This window comes from Garra rufa, chromosome 3 (assembly GCF_049309525.1).
Source record: "Garra rufa chromosome 3, GarRuf1.0, whole genome shotgun sequence".
NCBI lineage: Eukaryota > Metazoa > Chordata > Actinopteri > Cypriniformes > Cyprinidae > Garra > Garra rufa.
In genome coordinates this window covers 46,039,602-46,055,675 of record NC_133363.1, presented here as the reverse complement: position 1 = coordinate 46,055,675, position 16,074 = coordinate 46,039,602, and the positions used below count along the sequence as shown (strand labels likewise).

At 35.8% G+C, this 16,074-nt stretch overlaps 1 protein-coding gene across 1 annotated transcript; it reads left to right on the top strand.

Annotated features, from left to right (window-relative positions):
- Positions 1-763: 763 nt before the first annotated feature.
- tnk1 (tyrosine kinase, non-receptor, 1) lies at positions 764-11,696 on the top strand. The gene is made up of 14 exons (XM_073837167.1): positions 764-1,003; positions 4,347-4,529; positions 4,649-4,719; positions 4,796-4,984; positions 5,088-5,240; positions 7,055-7,332; positions 7,486-7,612; positions 7,720-7,866; positions 8,187-8,281; positions 9,215-9,424; positions 9,541-9,605; positions 9,727-10,214; positions 10,911-11,006; positions 11,106-11,696. Exons 2-14 carry the CDS (start codon positions 4,370-4,372, stop codon positions 11,262-11,264), a joined length of 2,238 nt encoding a protein of 745 aa, XP_073693268.1. The 5' UTR covers positions 764-1,003; positions 4,347-4,369; the 3' UTR covers positions 11,265-11,696.
- Positions 11,697-16,074: the final 4,378 nt, after the last annotated feature.

Here is a 16,074-nt window from a genome sequence, read left to right as displayed (position 1 = left end):
TGTGTGTGTGCGTCTTTGTGAGAAGAAAGACCATAAATATCCAGTCAAACTGGAAAGACAGGATCAGAAAGGCATGACTGAAAGGGGCACCGGGGAAAATAGTCTCTGTTTACAAGTGCTTCTAATGATGTAGGGCTTTATGCAATTCATTAGAGTTCCTTCATACTGAGTGTACTAATACGATATTTAGGCATACAACTTTCCCTTCACGCCCATTTATTGTAATTTGTCATTAAGCAATTGTTGATGTCCTATATAATTAACACTTCCGTTGTAACAAAAAATAAGTGCATGTTTCCTGTAAAGCTAAACACATGGCTGTTTTGGAATATTACCTTTAACCTATATAACTCCATACTCCACATTTAAAATGTATGTAGTCAAATGTAACATTGGAAGTTGGAAAACCATGATGTTGTTCACTTAGATAATAATTGAATTAGTAGCAGAAATAAAGAATAGGAATTAATAAAACACTTTTTATGATGGGAAAATAATAGTGTGGCTTTCAAGTAGGCTACAGGGATGTAGTAGCTTTTTGAAAAGTAGCTTTTTGAGCCCAGCATGGTAAACAACAGTGGGGGGAAAAGAAGATAAACATCAAATTCTATATAACTGTCAAATCTGGGGAGGAAAAAACACTGAATGATGTAATGAAGGGCATACTTACAGAAAATGCTAAAGGGGAAATGTTGGTGTTAAGGGCGGAGGACGCGAGGAGGCGGAGTGAGGAAGAGCTCAGACTGAATGCTATGGAATCGCAGAGCGACCTCAGACGCAGAGTATAAAACACCTGCTTTACTTTCAATACGACTGACTACAGATTAATGAAAGACGGATTATTTAAACTACCTTCTAGCACCGCGGATTATAACAAACGTGTGACATTCACTGAAAATGAACTGTTTATAATGGATCTTATCTTATACCTGGAGTACAGTTGACTTACGAGCTGAAGAAAGTGATTCAACTGCGGAGAAAAAAAAAAGTCGAGCGTTTATTCGTAAGTAGCCTATGTGTTTTGTTTACTGCAAGTAGCATCTTTGTTTTGCAAAGAAAAGTTAATTTCATCTTGAAAAATAATCAATGTAACGTTAGGCTATTTATTCAAAGTGAATGAGAGTCTAAACCAAAGAGATGGTTGGTCAAAAGTATCGATTTACCATGGAATTGTTTTTAAGAGCGAAAGTGTATGAGAGTGTAAACAAAAGGGATGGTTAGTCAAAAGTAACGATTTAGGTAACGAATTATTTTTAAAGCGTCATTTCCGCTTCGGTGTAAAGCTGAAACACTCACCTGGGCCCAGGAATTTCGTCCTTATCTGCTGTCATGGCTGATTTATAGCAGAGGGTGAAACCAATAGTAGCCTATATGTAAGTTAAAGGCTTTGCTTTGTGACCGTGTATATAATAATTCCTTTACATTTCAGTAAATATAGACTAAAACTTTACAGTTTTTACTACTGTATCTGAGTATCTATGGCAAGTTTAAATTTAAATGTAGGCTTATTTGTCATATTTGTTGAAATTACTATTTTTCCTTTCATTTTTGAAAAAAAAAATGGTAACACAGTTACATTAGTTAACATGAAATAATAATGAACTGCATTTATACAGCATTTATTAATCTTTGTTAATGTTAATTTCAACATTTACTAATACATTATTAAAATCTTGTTAACATTAATGCAGTGTGAACTAACATGAACAAACAATGAACACCTGTATTTTCGTTAATTAACGTTAATGAAGATTAGTAAATACCGTAACAAATGTATTGCTCATGGTTAGTTCATGTTAGTTAGTACATTAACTAATGTTTAATTAATGAACCTTATTGTAAAGTGTTACCAAAAAAATAATGAAGGACCATACTGTTATCTCTTGCTATGAAAAAAATGAATGACAATTAAAGCATTTTACATTTTTCGTCCTAACACTCATTCTGACAGCCTAACATAACACTAACAAATCTTTCAAATAACTGTAAGATAATAATTAGTACTGTGGTGTAAATTAGGAAATTTGTAAAATGTAGTAATAACCTGCATATAGTTTGTGACTAAATTCCCAGTCATAGATCAACTGCATATATCTGACACATATTTCTATGATTAATTATACGTGAAGGATTAAAGTCACGCCTTTTGGCAAAATATGACAAACAGAAGCTGTCATGTTTCTATACACTGGGTGTAGACTCCTTTATAACTCTTTGTAAATGGCCACAGTTTTCTGCTTTGAAGACTTTGAAAAGATTTGAAATATTTGATTACAATAATGCTGTAGAAAATGTCTAATCTATCAATTCACACCCAGTTTCAGAGAAGATTGTTTCAAATGTTAACAGGAGCATGGCTTTATCAAACAAGCCGGCTTGAGGAAAACCAGTCTGAAAGTTGCAACCCTTTACTAAAAATATCTGCTCTATTATCTTTGACTATTTTTGACTAAAATAAAACATTTGCTCCTGTAGTTATTACACATGTAAGATCTGCTTTAGAACAGGCTTTGCCAGCTAAACTTTAGGGCCTTGAGTTTCACACAAAGTCTACATTTTCTCTTGTCATTTGGGGTGTGGACTTTGGGTGTGTAGTCTTGGAGAATCTTATTTTGATTCTCTCAGGTTACCTGCTCAGACAAGCCCCCACAGTTTTAGAGCAGTCTCTGAGGCATACTGGCTGATTATTCACTAAAAGGTCATGTGTCTGAGTTAGCCTTTATGTTGTCATGGTTCTGTAAACACAAGAGTGCAGAGAGTTTCTGGTTGTCTCTTTGTACACATGCTGATAGAAGTGGGAGGTTCATGGACATGTGAAGGCAACGACACATTGAAGGCAACAATTCTATTTCTATTTCTACTTTAGAAAGGTATTCAGTAGTCATTCATACCTGTAGCATAATTGCTTTATGACTTTAATCATGCTGAGCAGGTAAATCATTTTCTTTTACCCTCACATGCCTGAAGTGGTTGGCTACATACCTTTCTCCTCATTGGCATCCACTGAAAAAAAGTGGTTTGTTTGGTCCTTCCCTGCTTGTTATGTTATTTGCATGTCACACAATATTCTATCTTGTTTAATTCTGCATTATTTTGCCATTTTTGTCCTAACCCTTGTTTTTTGTCTTTACCATTTCTCTTCTAAAAGGAAATTTCAGACAGACATCTTAAAATTAAATATAACAACTGAAAAACAGTATAAAATATTACAATAAGGTTCCTTTGGTAACACTTTACTTTACTTAAAGCCCTTATATGCAATGCATTATAAATGTAGTTTTAATACATTAATTATGCCTTGTAATGCACCCCATAATTCATTGCATGATCTCATGAATAATTGTAATCACATTTATAACATTATAATACTTATTGTTATACTCTCAGAAAGTATAAATCATTAAAATACATGGTAAATAAACCTTCAAATACTAAAATGCATTTAGCTTTGTTTACAGTTAGTTATGAAAAGTTGTAATACATTATGACGTACATTATGAATACCTCTATGCATTATACATAAATGTGTGTTACCATTCCATTTGTTCACATTAGTTAACTAACAATGAAAACTTATTTTAAAGCATTTCTTAATCTATAATAATTACAGAATTTACTAATACACTTAAATTAAAAGTATATGTTAATATTATTTAATGGACCTGAGCTAACATAATCTAACAATGAATGTTTTATTTTTATTTTGTAATAAATAATGTTTTAAAGAATTAATACATATTGTAACAAATGTATTGATCATTATTCTTTTTTTATATGTATTTTGAAAACTGTTGTAAATGTGCATATATATGTATATAGGTTTTAGTACAAATACTACGGCTGTCTATTGCCAAGAATCTGGCAATATAATACGTATCATGATACAGGGTTTGTGATACAATATGTTGCAATATTGGAAGCAAGGTGATATATTGGAATTGTTCTTATTTTATGAATGAACAAGAATAAAAATTAGAATTCAAGGATTATGTGCGACATCCCTGTAAACCTAAACAGAATAAAGTAAAAAAAAGAAGTATTTTGAGTACCATCCACTTTAAGAGGACTTTCTCAACACAACTCAAGCCTTTTGTTTGTTTAATTTCTCATTGGCTTGCAGCACATTCCCAACAGGCATCCATAGCAACCCAGTGAGGCCTAGATTTCTGAGGAACAGCCAGGTAGTGTCTATTCAGATTAGATATTTAAATATAGTACTTTAGGTGAAGAGTTTCTGTGGAATCAAAATTAAAAATGAAAGTCTTTCGAGTCACATGTTCTCAGACATCTTCTCAGGTTTATTGTACTTTTTTCCTGATCTTAATTTATTGCTTTTTGTCTCTCAGAGTTGCTGTGTGACAGTCTAATAATGATGGATCATGACACTCAGTGGCTGTACCAGCTCCTTGCTAGTGTGCAGCTAGAGAGATTCTACCTACGGATGCGAGATGGGCTCAATGTGACACGTATTGAGCACCTGAACTACGTTAAAGAAGCAGATCTTGAACAGATTGGCATTAGTAAACCAGGTTTGTCTTGTGAAGATCATGTTATTACTTAAAGACTCTACAGTGCCTTTGATATGGTTTGTGTATCATTGTGTCTTTGTATTTATTGCTGTTTTCTGGTGTTTTTTCTTTGTCAACAGGACAGCGACGATTATGGGCAGCCGTCAGACATTACAAAACCAACATGCGACCACGCTCGTGGCTTAATAAGGTATTTAATGTCTTTGCATACATGGTTATTCATTCATTTAGCCTACCTATGATAATCACTGTGCGTTTTCTACTAGGCCTTCAGTGGTCGCACACCAGAGGGAAGTGAGCCGTTTAATGGTGCTGGGTCAGGGCAGGGGCCAGAACCAGTACGTGCACTCCCCTGTCTTATCCAGGACAGTGAACTGATCTTTGGGGACAGGCTAGGCTCGGGTTCTTTTGGGGTAGTTAGGAAAGCAGATTGGCAAACACCGACTGGACAAGTGGTAAGTGCTTTACACCAAATATGTGTTCTCTTTTTGTCTATCTAGGAACTTAAAACACATACAAATAAATACCATACTAACAATCCTCTGTCCTTATTTTAAGTTGCCTGTAGCGGTGAAAACCTTGAGGGGTGGCGGATCCAGATACGGAGACGTGGTGACTGAATTCCTCCAGGAAGTTTCGACCATGCAGTCTCTGGACCACCCCAACATTATACATCTGTATGGTGTTGTCCTTACTCATCCTCTTAAAATGGTAATCTTCATTTTCTGTTTAAAATCATATTGGTCCGGTTTCACAGACATAGGTCAATTAGGACATTTAAATAATTTTTATAAATGTGCCTTAGGAAAGAACATTACTGGTGTGCATCTGAAAACAAAAAAGGGGCTGATATATTTTAAGATATGTGACCCTGGACCACAAAACCAGTCATAAGGTTAAATTTTACAAAACTGAGATGTATATAGAATATGAAAGCTCAGTAAATAAGCTTTCTATTGATGTATGGTTTGTTAGGATAGGACAATATTTGGCCGAGATACATCTATTTGAAAATCTGGAATCTGAGGGTGCAAAAATATCAAAATCCTGAGAAAATCACCTTTAAAGTTGTCCAAATTAAGTTCTTAACAATGCATATTACTAATCAAAAATTACATTTTGATACATTTACAGTAGGAATTTTACAAAAAATCTTCATGGAACATGATCTTTACTTAATTTCCTAATGATTTTTGGCATAAAAGAAAAATCAATAATTTTGACCCATGCAATGTATTTTTGGCTATTGCTACAAATATACCCCAGCGACTTAAGACTGGTTTTGTGGTCCAGGGTCACATATGTCAGTGCAAGTTTCTTTCAGTTGAAACAGCCCAGACCTATATTTTAGTCTTGGACTAGGCTTAAGCCTTGTCTGTGAAACCGGGGGATTATGTACTAATATTTGATTCTTTATATATTTTTCTAAATGTAAATTACTTATTCATTTTTTTTTTATCATTCTTTTTGATGTTCAGACCAAAAGCATGATTGCTAGTGTGATATTAACTTTTACAAACCTGTACAATAAACAAGAAGTTAATTTTTAATAACTTACATTTAGAAGATATTACCCCTTTTACTTTGTGTATTTTTGTGCTCCACTAATGAAAATACTTCCAAACAAAGCAGAATTAACCACTGCATGTTCTTCATTGAATCCCAATTTATTTGAGCGATTCAATAAATCATGTTTTTTATTCAGTGATTAGCTAATTCAGAAAATAACTTTTCGCCACTTGTGCAACAAGTGTATAACTTGCAGAAACTGCAAATGTAACTTGCATAGAGTTATTAGAGTTAGAGTTTATTTTCAAAGTATAAGACCTTGGTGCATACAATGCATTCTCAATAATTAGAAATTTACTTTAATTTGGAATTTAATTTAATTTGGAAATTTAATCATTGGAGCTAAATAAAACTGTATTAGATTGTTGTTGTTTAAAGATGTACACTAGTGGTCAACCGATTTTTTCAGGGCAGATGCCGATACCGATTATTACAGATCAAGTAGACCGATAACTGATATTTTGAACCGATATATATGTCTGGTGTCAAAATAAATAATAACCAGGGCTCTGATAAAAACTTTCTTTAAATGCTTTAAAAAAATTGATTGGCAAATCTGTTTTGAAAATAACCGATACCAATAAAAATGCTTAATATTGGTGCCGATAATTGGCCAGGCTGAGGAAGGGGTGAAGGTTGAGGAAGGTCTTTATTTTGAAATAAATTAATTTTATTCAGCAGGGATGCATTAAATTGGTTAACACGTGACAGTAAATTGAACATGCATTAAATTAACAGTGACATTGACACGATTTCTATAGCTAATTTTCAGTAATATTTTACAATATTACTGTTTTACTGTATTTTTGATCACGTAAATGCAGCTTTGGTGAGCATAAGAGTTAAAACCATTAAAAAAAACTCCAAATACTTAAACAGTAGTGTTGTTGGTAATGTACTTCCAGTGCTGGTGGTGCTAAGATGATAGAATTAAACTTTTTTTTTTTTTTTATCAGGTAACGGAGCTGGCTCCTCTTGGCTCTTTATACGACACTCTGCGCCTACGACACGGAGAATACCCTCTTTTGCGGCTCTGGCTCTTCAGCACACAGATTGCTACAGGTATGGAGTACCTACAGTCCAGACACTTCATCCACAGAGACCTTGCTGCCCGGAATGTGCTCTTGGCTGGTAGAGAGCTGGTGAAGATAGGAGACTTTGGACTGATGAGAGGCTTGGAGCAGGATAGGGACCACTATATCATGACGGCACACAAACGCATCCCCTTTGCATGGTGAGAAGCTGGATTGAAGATCCAGAAAGAGCTTATTCAGAATTCTGAGTACAATTCCAGAAGAAACAATGAGCTTAATGAAGAGAGGTTTTCACTATTGCCTGCTTGCTAGGTCGAAGATAGTAATTCCATCCTCTTTCTTGCTTTCTATAGGTGTGCTCCTGAGAGTTTGCGTATGGGTACTTTCTCTCATGCTTCAGATGTCTGGATGTTTGGTGTCACACTGTGGGAAATGTTCACCTACTGTGAGGAGCCCTGGTTGGGGCTGTCTGGCAGACAGGTACATATGCTGCGAAAAATTCTGTGAAAAATTCTGTTTATAAACTGCAGCTGTAATAAGCACTATTTTCACTTTGATGACAAAGTGACATGTTGTGGTTTGTGTAGATCTTGTATCGTGTTGAACGGGAAGGTGAGCGGTTGGAAAGGCCTCCAGACTGTCCTCAGGAGTTATATTCTGTGATGCGGAAATGTTGGGCATGCAATCCTGCTGACCGACCGACCTTCTCACAGCTCACCACCATGGTATCGGAGGTCAGTGTAATATTAATAAACCATTCAGTAATGGCTCCTGTCAATTCAATATATAAAATATATTCAATTACAAAACAGTTATTTTTCATTGTAATAATTTGCCATAAAATTGCTGTTTTACTATATTTTTGATCAAATAAAAGACATTCTTGTAAGCATAAGAGAGTTCTTTCAAAACCATTAAAAAAATATAGATATTCCAAAAAGCATATATAAAACCCTGTTCTTAGCGCAGTGCATTAATGAATGATACACATGGAATGTGTTGATACACATGGAATTTCTCTCACAATTCTCTCTCTTTTAAATGTATTTTTCAGGCACAGCCTATGGAGGTTCGTGCAGTAAAAGACTTTGCAGAGCCCAGAAAACTCTCTATACAGACGAATGATCTAGTGACCGTAATAGATCATGGGTAAGACAGGGGTTTGAGGGCATATTAAAATGTAATTTTTTTTCTTTCTTCTATTGCTCCCTTAATTTTCATTTATCACTTACTGTATTAATCTTTTTTACACCCTTGGCATTGTTGAAAGTTGCTAACAGTCATGCCATGCCAATTTATCTTTGTTAACTCTGACTCTGATAAAAGTTGTGGGTAATTATTAACCTGTCTCCCCTCCCTTTGACTCAGTCACATTCAATTCATAGCTCAACTTACCTCAGTCAACAGTTTTTTTTATACGGTCATGCTTCAAATCATGCTTAGACAAAAAAAATGAACAGATTGAACAGAACAGATTCCGAATGACTAGGTACAAGTGACTTTGTCCAGATTTACATAAACATTAGTGACATTTTATAGAATTAAAATAATTTGCAAACTGTCAGTAGAAAAAAATCTGTAGTTTTGGAGCACAAATTAAAAGGTTAGTTCACCCAAAAATTACAATTCTGTCATTAATTGCTCGTTCCAAACCCATAAGAGTGTTCGTCTTCGGAACACAACTTAAGATATTTTTTATGTTTAGAGGAACAAGACAACAAAAAGTATTCTTGTAGCTTGTAGTTTTCTTGTAGTTTTTGGTGTCTTTCTGGACCTTCAATGTGGTCAAAGAGCTTTTGGTTTTCATCAAAAATATCTAAATTTGTGTTCTGAAGATGAATGGTCTTATGGGTTTGGAACGACATGAGGGTGGGTTAATAATGACAGAATTTTCATTTTTGGGTGAACTATCCTTTTAAGAGCACATATATTAAAGCACACCAAGAGTTGTCAAAAAAGGAAAGGTGCTGTAGATTATCCATCTAAATTTAAAAGTAGAGATGCTAAATAGGGCTTCGTGGTTATCCTCAAAAACTTTAAAACGATTTCTGTATTTTTTAATGCTTTTCTGTTTTGTTGTAGGCTGGAAATGTGCGAGTGGAAGGGTCAAAACCAGAGAACACTAAGTGTTGGCTGGTTTCCCCCTGCATTGGCTGCCCCTGCTCTCACAGCAATAGTTCCTGCGTCTGGTCCGGCTATGATCTCTCCCCCTGTTAAAGGCAGTCTACAGCACACTGGCCATGGAGACACTGACCCAGCGCACAGCTGGGGCACCCCAGAACGAATAGATGAGTGAGTGACATTTTAAATAAACTTATAAACTATAAGGTTTGAATTCGCTAAACAGTTGGATGTCAGTCTAATCGTACTGTTTATGTGACTTTTGCCAATTTATGTGTACTTTTCAGCTTCAGACGCTGGAGGGTTCCATTAGCAAAAGAGAAGGAAGGCTCCAATCTGAAGAAAATGGCAGGTTAGTACTTAAAATATTCTGTAACAAACTTCACACATTATCATATATATTTACGTTATCAGTCACATTCAAATCACAAATCATATCAAATCACATTCTGTGTCTTACTCTTAATCTTCAGGCATCTCGAGGAGTCTAGAGTCTGTCCTTGGTGGTTCACAGGACAAAGGTCGAGCTCCTGCATCTCAGAGAGGAGACCCACGCAGACTTAATTTAAATCAAGATCCACGCCGGTTTAGTGACGCTATTGTCATCCCACCTCCAAGGCCACCACCCCCCAGCTTTAAATGCATCAGCCCACCAAACCCTGGCTTCAAATTCAACAAACCTCAGATGATGATCCAGGATCGGAGACAAGTAAACCCTGTGGCCGGGGCCCCTCAAACTCATTCACAGCTACAGTTCCAGTTCCAGTTCCAACCACAGCAGCATTGTTTAGGAAATAACAACCTTGCCAGGATGGCACATCTGGCCAATTCAAGCCCTCAGCTAGATGATGGCCCTGAGAAAGACAAGGAGAGAGAAAGAGAGCAAGAGAAAGAAAGAGAACGGGAGAGGGCAAAGGAGAGGTATCCGCCACAAGTTGACAAAGAAGCAGTCATAGCACAAGTATGCAGTACTTTTCCTTGTCTTGTAAAGTAATTTCAGTCCTTATAACATTTAGAAAAGAATAGACTGACATATTAGTATATACACAGGTCAAAAGTTTTTTGTAGAATCTGCAAAATGCATGTTATTTTATTTAATACTGACCTGAATAAGATATTTAATATAAAAGACATTACATATAGTCCACAAGATTAAATAATTAAAAATGTACACATCTTCATTCTTTTCAAAAGTTTTCACCCCCGGCTCTTAATGCATAGTTTTTCCTTCTGAAGCATCAGTGAGAGCTTGAACCTTCTGTAATAGTTGCATATGAGTCCCTCAGTTGTCCTCAGAAGAAAACTTTGCAGTTTAACTGTTCAGGACAAACAAGGAACTCATGAACAACAACAACAACAACAAAAAAACACACACACACACACACACACACACACACACACACACACACACACACACACACACACACAGCTGTGAATCATTCACGTAACAACAAAGTATAAAAAATAACATTCATTTTGTATGATCCCTCTTATTTTGGTGTTATTTAGGTGTATGTAAACTTTTGACCTCAACTGTAAATTGCAATAATTAAAATATTTTTACTGTTTTTACTGTATTTTTTTAATTTTTTTATTTAAATAATACAATTCCTCTTTAATTATGTTGCTAATATGTTAAATGCTGATTGGTCATCAGGTTCAGGAGGCGGTACATGGAGTGACTATTGAGCAGGTTCAAAAAGCTCTGTATCGCAATGACTGGAATCCCGTGCGGGCGGAGCAGCAGCTTAAGGTAATAGAGAATTAGCCATTGTTCATTTGAAGTTAATCATGTCATTATATTCATTGCATTACTTGTACTTATTCTTTTGTGCTTGCCTCAAATCATCAGACAGAGCAGCTGTATTACATGGGTCAGTGCTCCCGTGAGGAATGTCAAAAAATCCTTGCCCGCTACAACTGGGACCTGCAGCTGGCAGGACGTTACCTCATCCGACAAGACAGAGAGAGAGACAGAACTGCACTGGATAAAAGAGGAGACAGAGTTTAAAGCAAGACAATGTTAACACGTACCATGGTTCATAATTATTGAGGATTTCATCTTTCTGTGATATCACTGAATTGTCAAGAGGTAAAAATAATCCAAGGCACCCTGTTTTTTACACCCTGAACAAGTTTTCATTCACCTCCAATGTGAAACTATCTATAGTGACTGTATTATGTGCTGAATATGTTTGTGATATCAATTTTTTCAAATCTGTTTGTAAAGACAGCCTAATCATTCTTATTACATGCAGAATGTCATTCCAGCTGCCATTGTGAATTATTCTTAGTTTACAGTTTTTTGTATATAAATTAGGTTTGTTAAATTTTAAGTGTTAAATTCATTGAAACTATGTAAATGTATATGATGAATTTGTAAATACCTACAAAGTGTTTGAAATATTTGTATCTGTTCAATAAAATAAAACATGCATTTTTATTTGCCTGTCTTCTGAAGTAATGGAAAATAACATGCTGAATATTTTCCATGAAGATATGTCTGTTACCACTAGTGTTGTGATGAAAAAATGTACGTGTTGACTCCAGGTACCAATGTTAAGGTACAAATGGGTATATTTATTCTAAAGACAAAGTGAGACACATATAAAATGCTTACATATGTGACCCTGGACCACAAAATCAGTCTTAAGTAGCACAGGCATATTTGTAGCAATAGCCAAAAATATGTTGTATGGGTCAAAATTATACATTTTGTACATTTATACTTTTATGCCAAAAATCATTAGGATATTAAGTGAAGATCATGTTCCATTAATGTATTTTGTCAATTTCCTGATATTAATATATATATATATATATAAATCTATTTTTATTATTAATATGCATTGCTAAGAACTTAATTTGGACAATTTTCTTGCATCCTCAGATTCCAGATGATCAAATAGTTGTATCTCAGCCAAATGTCGCCCTATCCTAACAAACCATGCATCAATGGAAATCTTTATTATTCTCAGATTTCAGATAATGTATAAATCTTAATTTCACAAAATTGACCCTTATGACTGGTTTTGTGGTCACATTTCACATCAACTCTAATGGACGAGCAAATGAAAAGAACTAAAAGGTGTTGCTGTACCCAAAACAACCACTATGTGTCACAGTTACACAAATGTATGACAGAACACGATCTTTCAAAGAGTTACAAAGGTAGCAAACTTACATTCTGCTGTCAGTATTTCTGCTGTATAGTGGGACCATAATTTAAGAAAACATCGCTTTCTTCAAAACTCAGTCAGACCATGACATTTGCGCAATAAAGATGTCGAGCCAATATTAGATTTTTTTGTAGGTGCTTGTAACCCACAATGTCATGTACTCGACCCGACGGTTAAACATAACACTATGTTGTTTCTTTGCTGGTTTATGAAGCTGGTTTATAAACCAGCTAAAACCAGCATCCTGGCACCAAAACATGCCTAACCAGCATATGCTGTTTTTTCAGCAGGGTGGAGATGCAAATATGCTGTCGGAGCATCCATCCATTCATGCAAGTGAGAGATAACAGTTACATTAACTCTTCAAAGTTATGTTTAAAAAAATATCAGTGAAGATTAGATGTTTGTATCAATATCATGTGTAACCAGATGGCTAAAATTTGAAGCAAAAGCAGAAGAATGGTGTATAATAAAGAAAGCAAAAGTAAATGCTGCAGAAATTAAGCATAAGGGCTCAAATAACTAAAATAGATATGATTACAAGTCAAGTCAAGTCAAGTCACCTTTATTTATATAGCGCTTGTAACAATACAGATTGTGTCAAAGCAACTGCACAGTATTTAAACAGAACAATAGTGTGTAAGTAACATTATTGTAGATAATCAATTTTCAGTTAAAGGCAGTTCATCAATGAATTCAGTGATATCATCATCCAGTTCAGTTCAGATAGTATAGGATATCGCTGGAAAATGTTCCCAACTAAGCAAGCCAGAGGCGACAGCGGCAAGGAACCAAAACTCCACAGGTGACAGAAATGGAGAAAAAAAACCTTGGGAGAAACCAGGCTCAGTCGGGGGACCAGTTCTCCTCTGGCCAGACGAAACCAGCAGTTTGTACCAATGTCCGATTGTAGAGAACTCATCAGGTTCCTGTGGTGTAGCACCGATGGCCGTCTAGGTTGGCGAGGTCTTCATTGATGATCGGTCTCTGGAGCTCATCTGGTTGACATCCACGGCTATTGAAGTCATCTCCAGGTGGTGATCCATGATCTAAGCTGGGTGCGGACTGGATCCGGGGGACTGCAGTGATCATCTGATCTGGATACAGGCTGGGTCTGGTGGCTACGGTGACCTCGGAATAAGAATGAAACAGACTAATATTAGCGTAGATGCCATTCTTTTTACGATGCAACGAGTGCATCAGATGTTATGGGAGGTGTTTTCGGTTCCGGTTGACCTAATTAATGCAGCCTAACAATCCTTTAACGGATTTGAATTATAGGAATGTGTTAATGTTTTTATGTGTAAACCAGGTTAAAGAGATGTGTCTTTAATCTAGATTTAAACTGACAGAGTGTGTCTGCCTCCCGAACAGTGTTAGGTAGATTGTTCCAGAGTTTGCGCTAGATAAGAAAATGATCTGCCACCGGCAGTTGATTTTGATATTCTAGGTAGGCTACTATCAAATTGCCAGAATTTTGAGAACGCAGCGGACGTGAGGGACTATAATGCGATAGAAGCTCGCTCAAGTACTGAGGAGCTAAACCATTGAGGGCTTTATAAGTAATTAGCAAGATTTTAAAATCTATACAATGTTTTATAGGGAGCCAATGCAGTGCTGACAGAACCGGGCTAATATGCTCATACTTTCTAGTTCTAGTAAGAACTCTAGCTGCTGCATTTTGGACCAGCTGGAGTTTGTTTATTAAGCTTGCAGAACAACCACCCAATAAAGCATTACAATAATCTACCCTTGAGGTCATGAACGCATGAATTAATGTTTCAGCATTTGACAGTGATAGCATAGGTCGTAATTTCGATATATTTTTAAGATGGAAAAATGCGGTTTTGCAAATGCTAGAAATGTGGCTTTCAAAGGAGAGATTGCTATCGAATAGGAAGTAAAAAGTCAAGTAAAAAGTCAAATAGATTAATTGGTCCAAACAGGTTAAAGAAAAGCAGCCTTCTGTTAGAAAGCAGCTGGAGATTTTAGATATTATTACTCATATTTTTTTCTCTTTACAAAAGCATTACCAATTTACAGACTTTATTTGGACTTGTGTCTGACAATTATTCAACCTTGAAGATCGCAAAATCTGGTAAAGATGTTGTAATGTAAGAAAACAGGTTGGACAAGAACAAGTACATGTTGTTGACTCCTTATGTTACAAAGCCTACAATCTTAATAAAAAAGGTGCTTCACGATGCCATAGAAGAGCCTTTTTTTGTTTAAAGGGTTCCATAAAGAACTTTTAACATCTGAAGAACCTTTCTGCTTCACAAAAGGTTCTTTGTGGTGAAAGAAGGTTCTTCAGATTATAAAAAGGTAAGAAAGACATGGTTCTTTAAATAACTTTTGACTGAATGGTTCTTTGTGGAACCATGTGGTTCCACAAATGGTTCTATGGCATTGCTGTGAAGAACCTTTTAAAGCATCTTTATTTTTAAGAGTGTATGTCTGTCTAAGTTGACTGTACTGGGTCCCGACTGCATGGTTTAATGTGCATTTAACCTTTTATTTTTGTGGGCATAAAAGCCTAAACTATTTTTCCTGTTTTTAAAGAGTACCTACAGTGATTTATAAAGAGACACCTCAGCTGACTGCTTCAAAACTAATGCTTCTCTTGATGGTTCATAGAAAAGGTAAATTACATTCTAATATTGTTTGAAATGCATACATAGTGCTTTAAAATGACCCCACATTTTAATAAATTTTAGATTTTGTGTTGGACAAAGAAATTCTATGAATGTAAAACCTGAAATAAAAAACACAAGCAACAACTAATCAAAATAATGTTAGCAGTCCTTTATGCCATTGTAATTGTTTTACAAAAAACAATCCAATTATATATGTATATATTCACAGAGCAGCAGTATATGATTGTCAGTTTTGTTTAGAGAGCTAAATATGAGTGACAACAGAAACTGACATTTTGAAGTGTCACAGGTGAATGACAGTTAAAGGATAACTATTGCCAAAATGCAACCTGGGCTGGTTTTTTTTTTACTGTAAACGAGACAAACATGTATCTTAAAGCATAATTACGACAAACGAGCCGTTTTTGAGATTGACCGTGATTTCGTTTTGTAGTCAATGGCCGGTGAATGGGAGTAATAGGGGCACTACTTTGAGCGCATCAAAATCGATATTTTTACAACACTAAGAAGGCTCGACACACCATGAAACTTTGCTCGAAGTATCGCTGGGTCTCTACACATGAACTCGAGCATTGAGAACATTGTTTGTGTACACAGAGTTTACTAAAAAGAAACACTATATCAGACCACTTTCACTGTTTGAGTTTCCGCTCGCGGCTGTCTTCCAGAGGTGTCGATCTCCGATTGCGATGATGGATAGCTCCTAAAGCATATTTCCACATAAATGCACGGCTAATTCGTTGTTTTGTCGCAAGTGAAAAACAATATTAACCTTCTAGTTGTAAAAAGAGCCTCATATAAGCCTAATATTTTGTCCTATGGAGTCCATTCATTCGCATTCAGAGATCGACACTTCTTGATTGGCAACACGGCTGCGAGCGGAAACCCAAACAGTGAAAGTGAGTTGTTCAAAACCTTTCTTTTTAGTAAACTCTGTGTACACAAACAATGTTCTCAATGCTCGAGTTCATGTGTAGAGACCCAG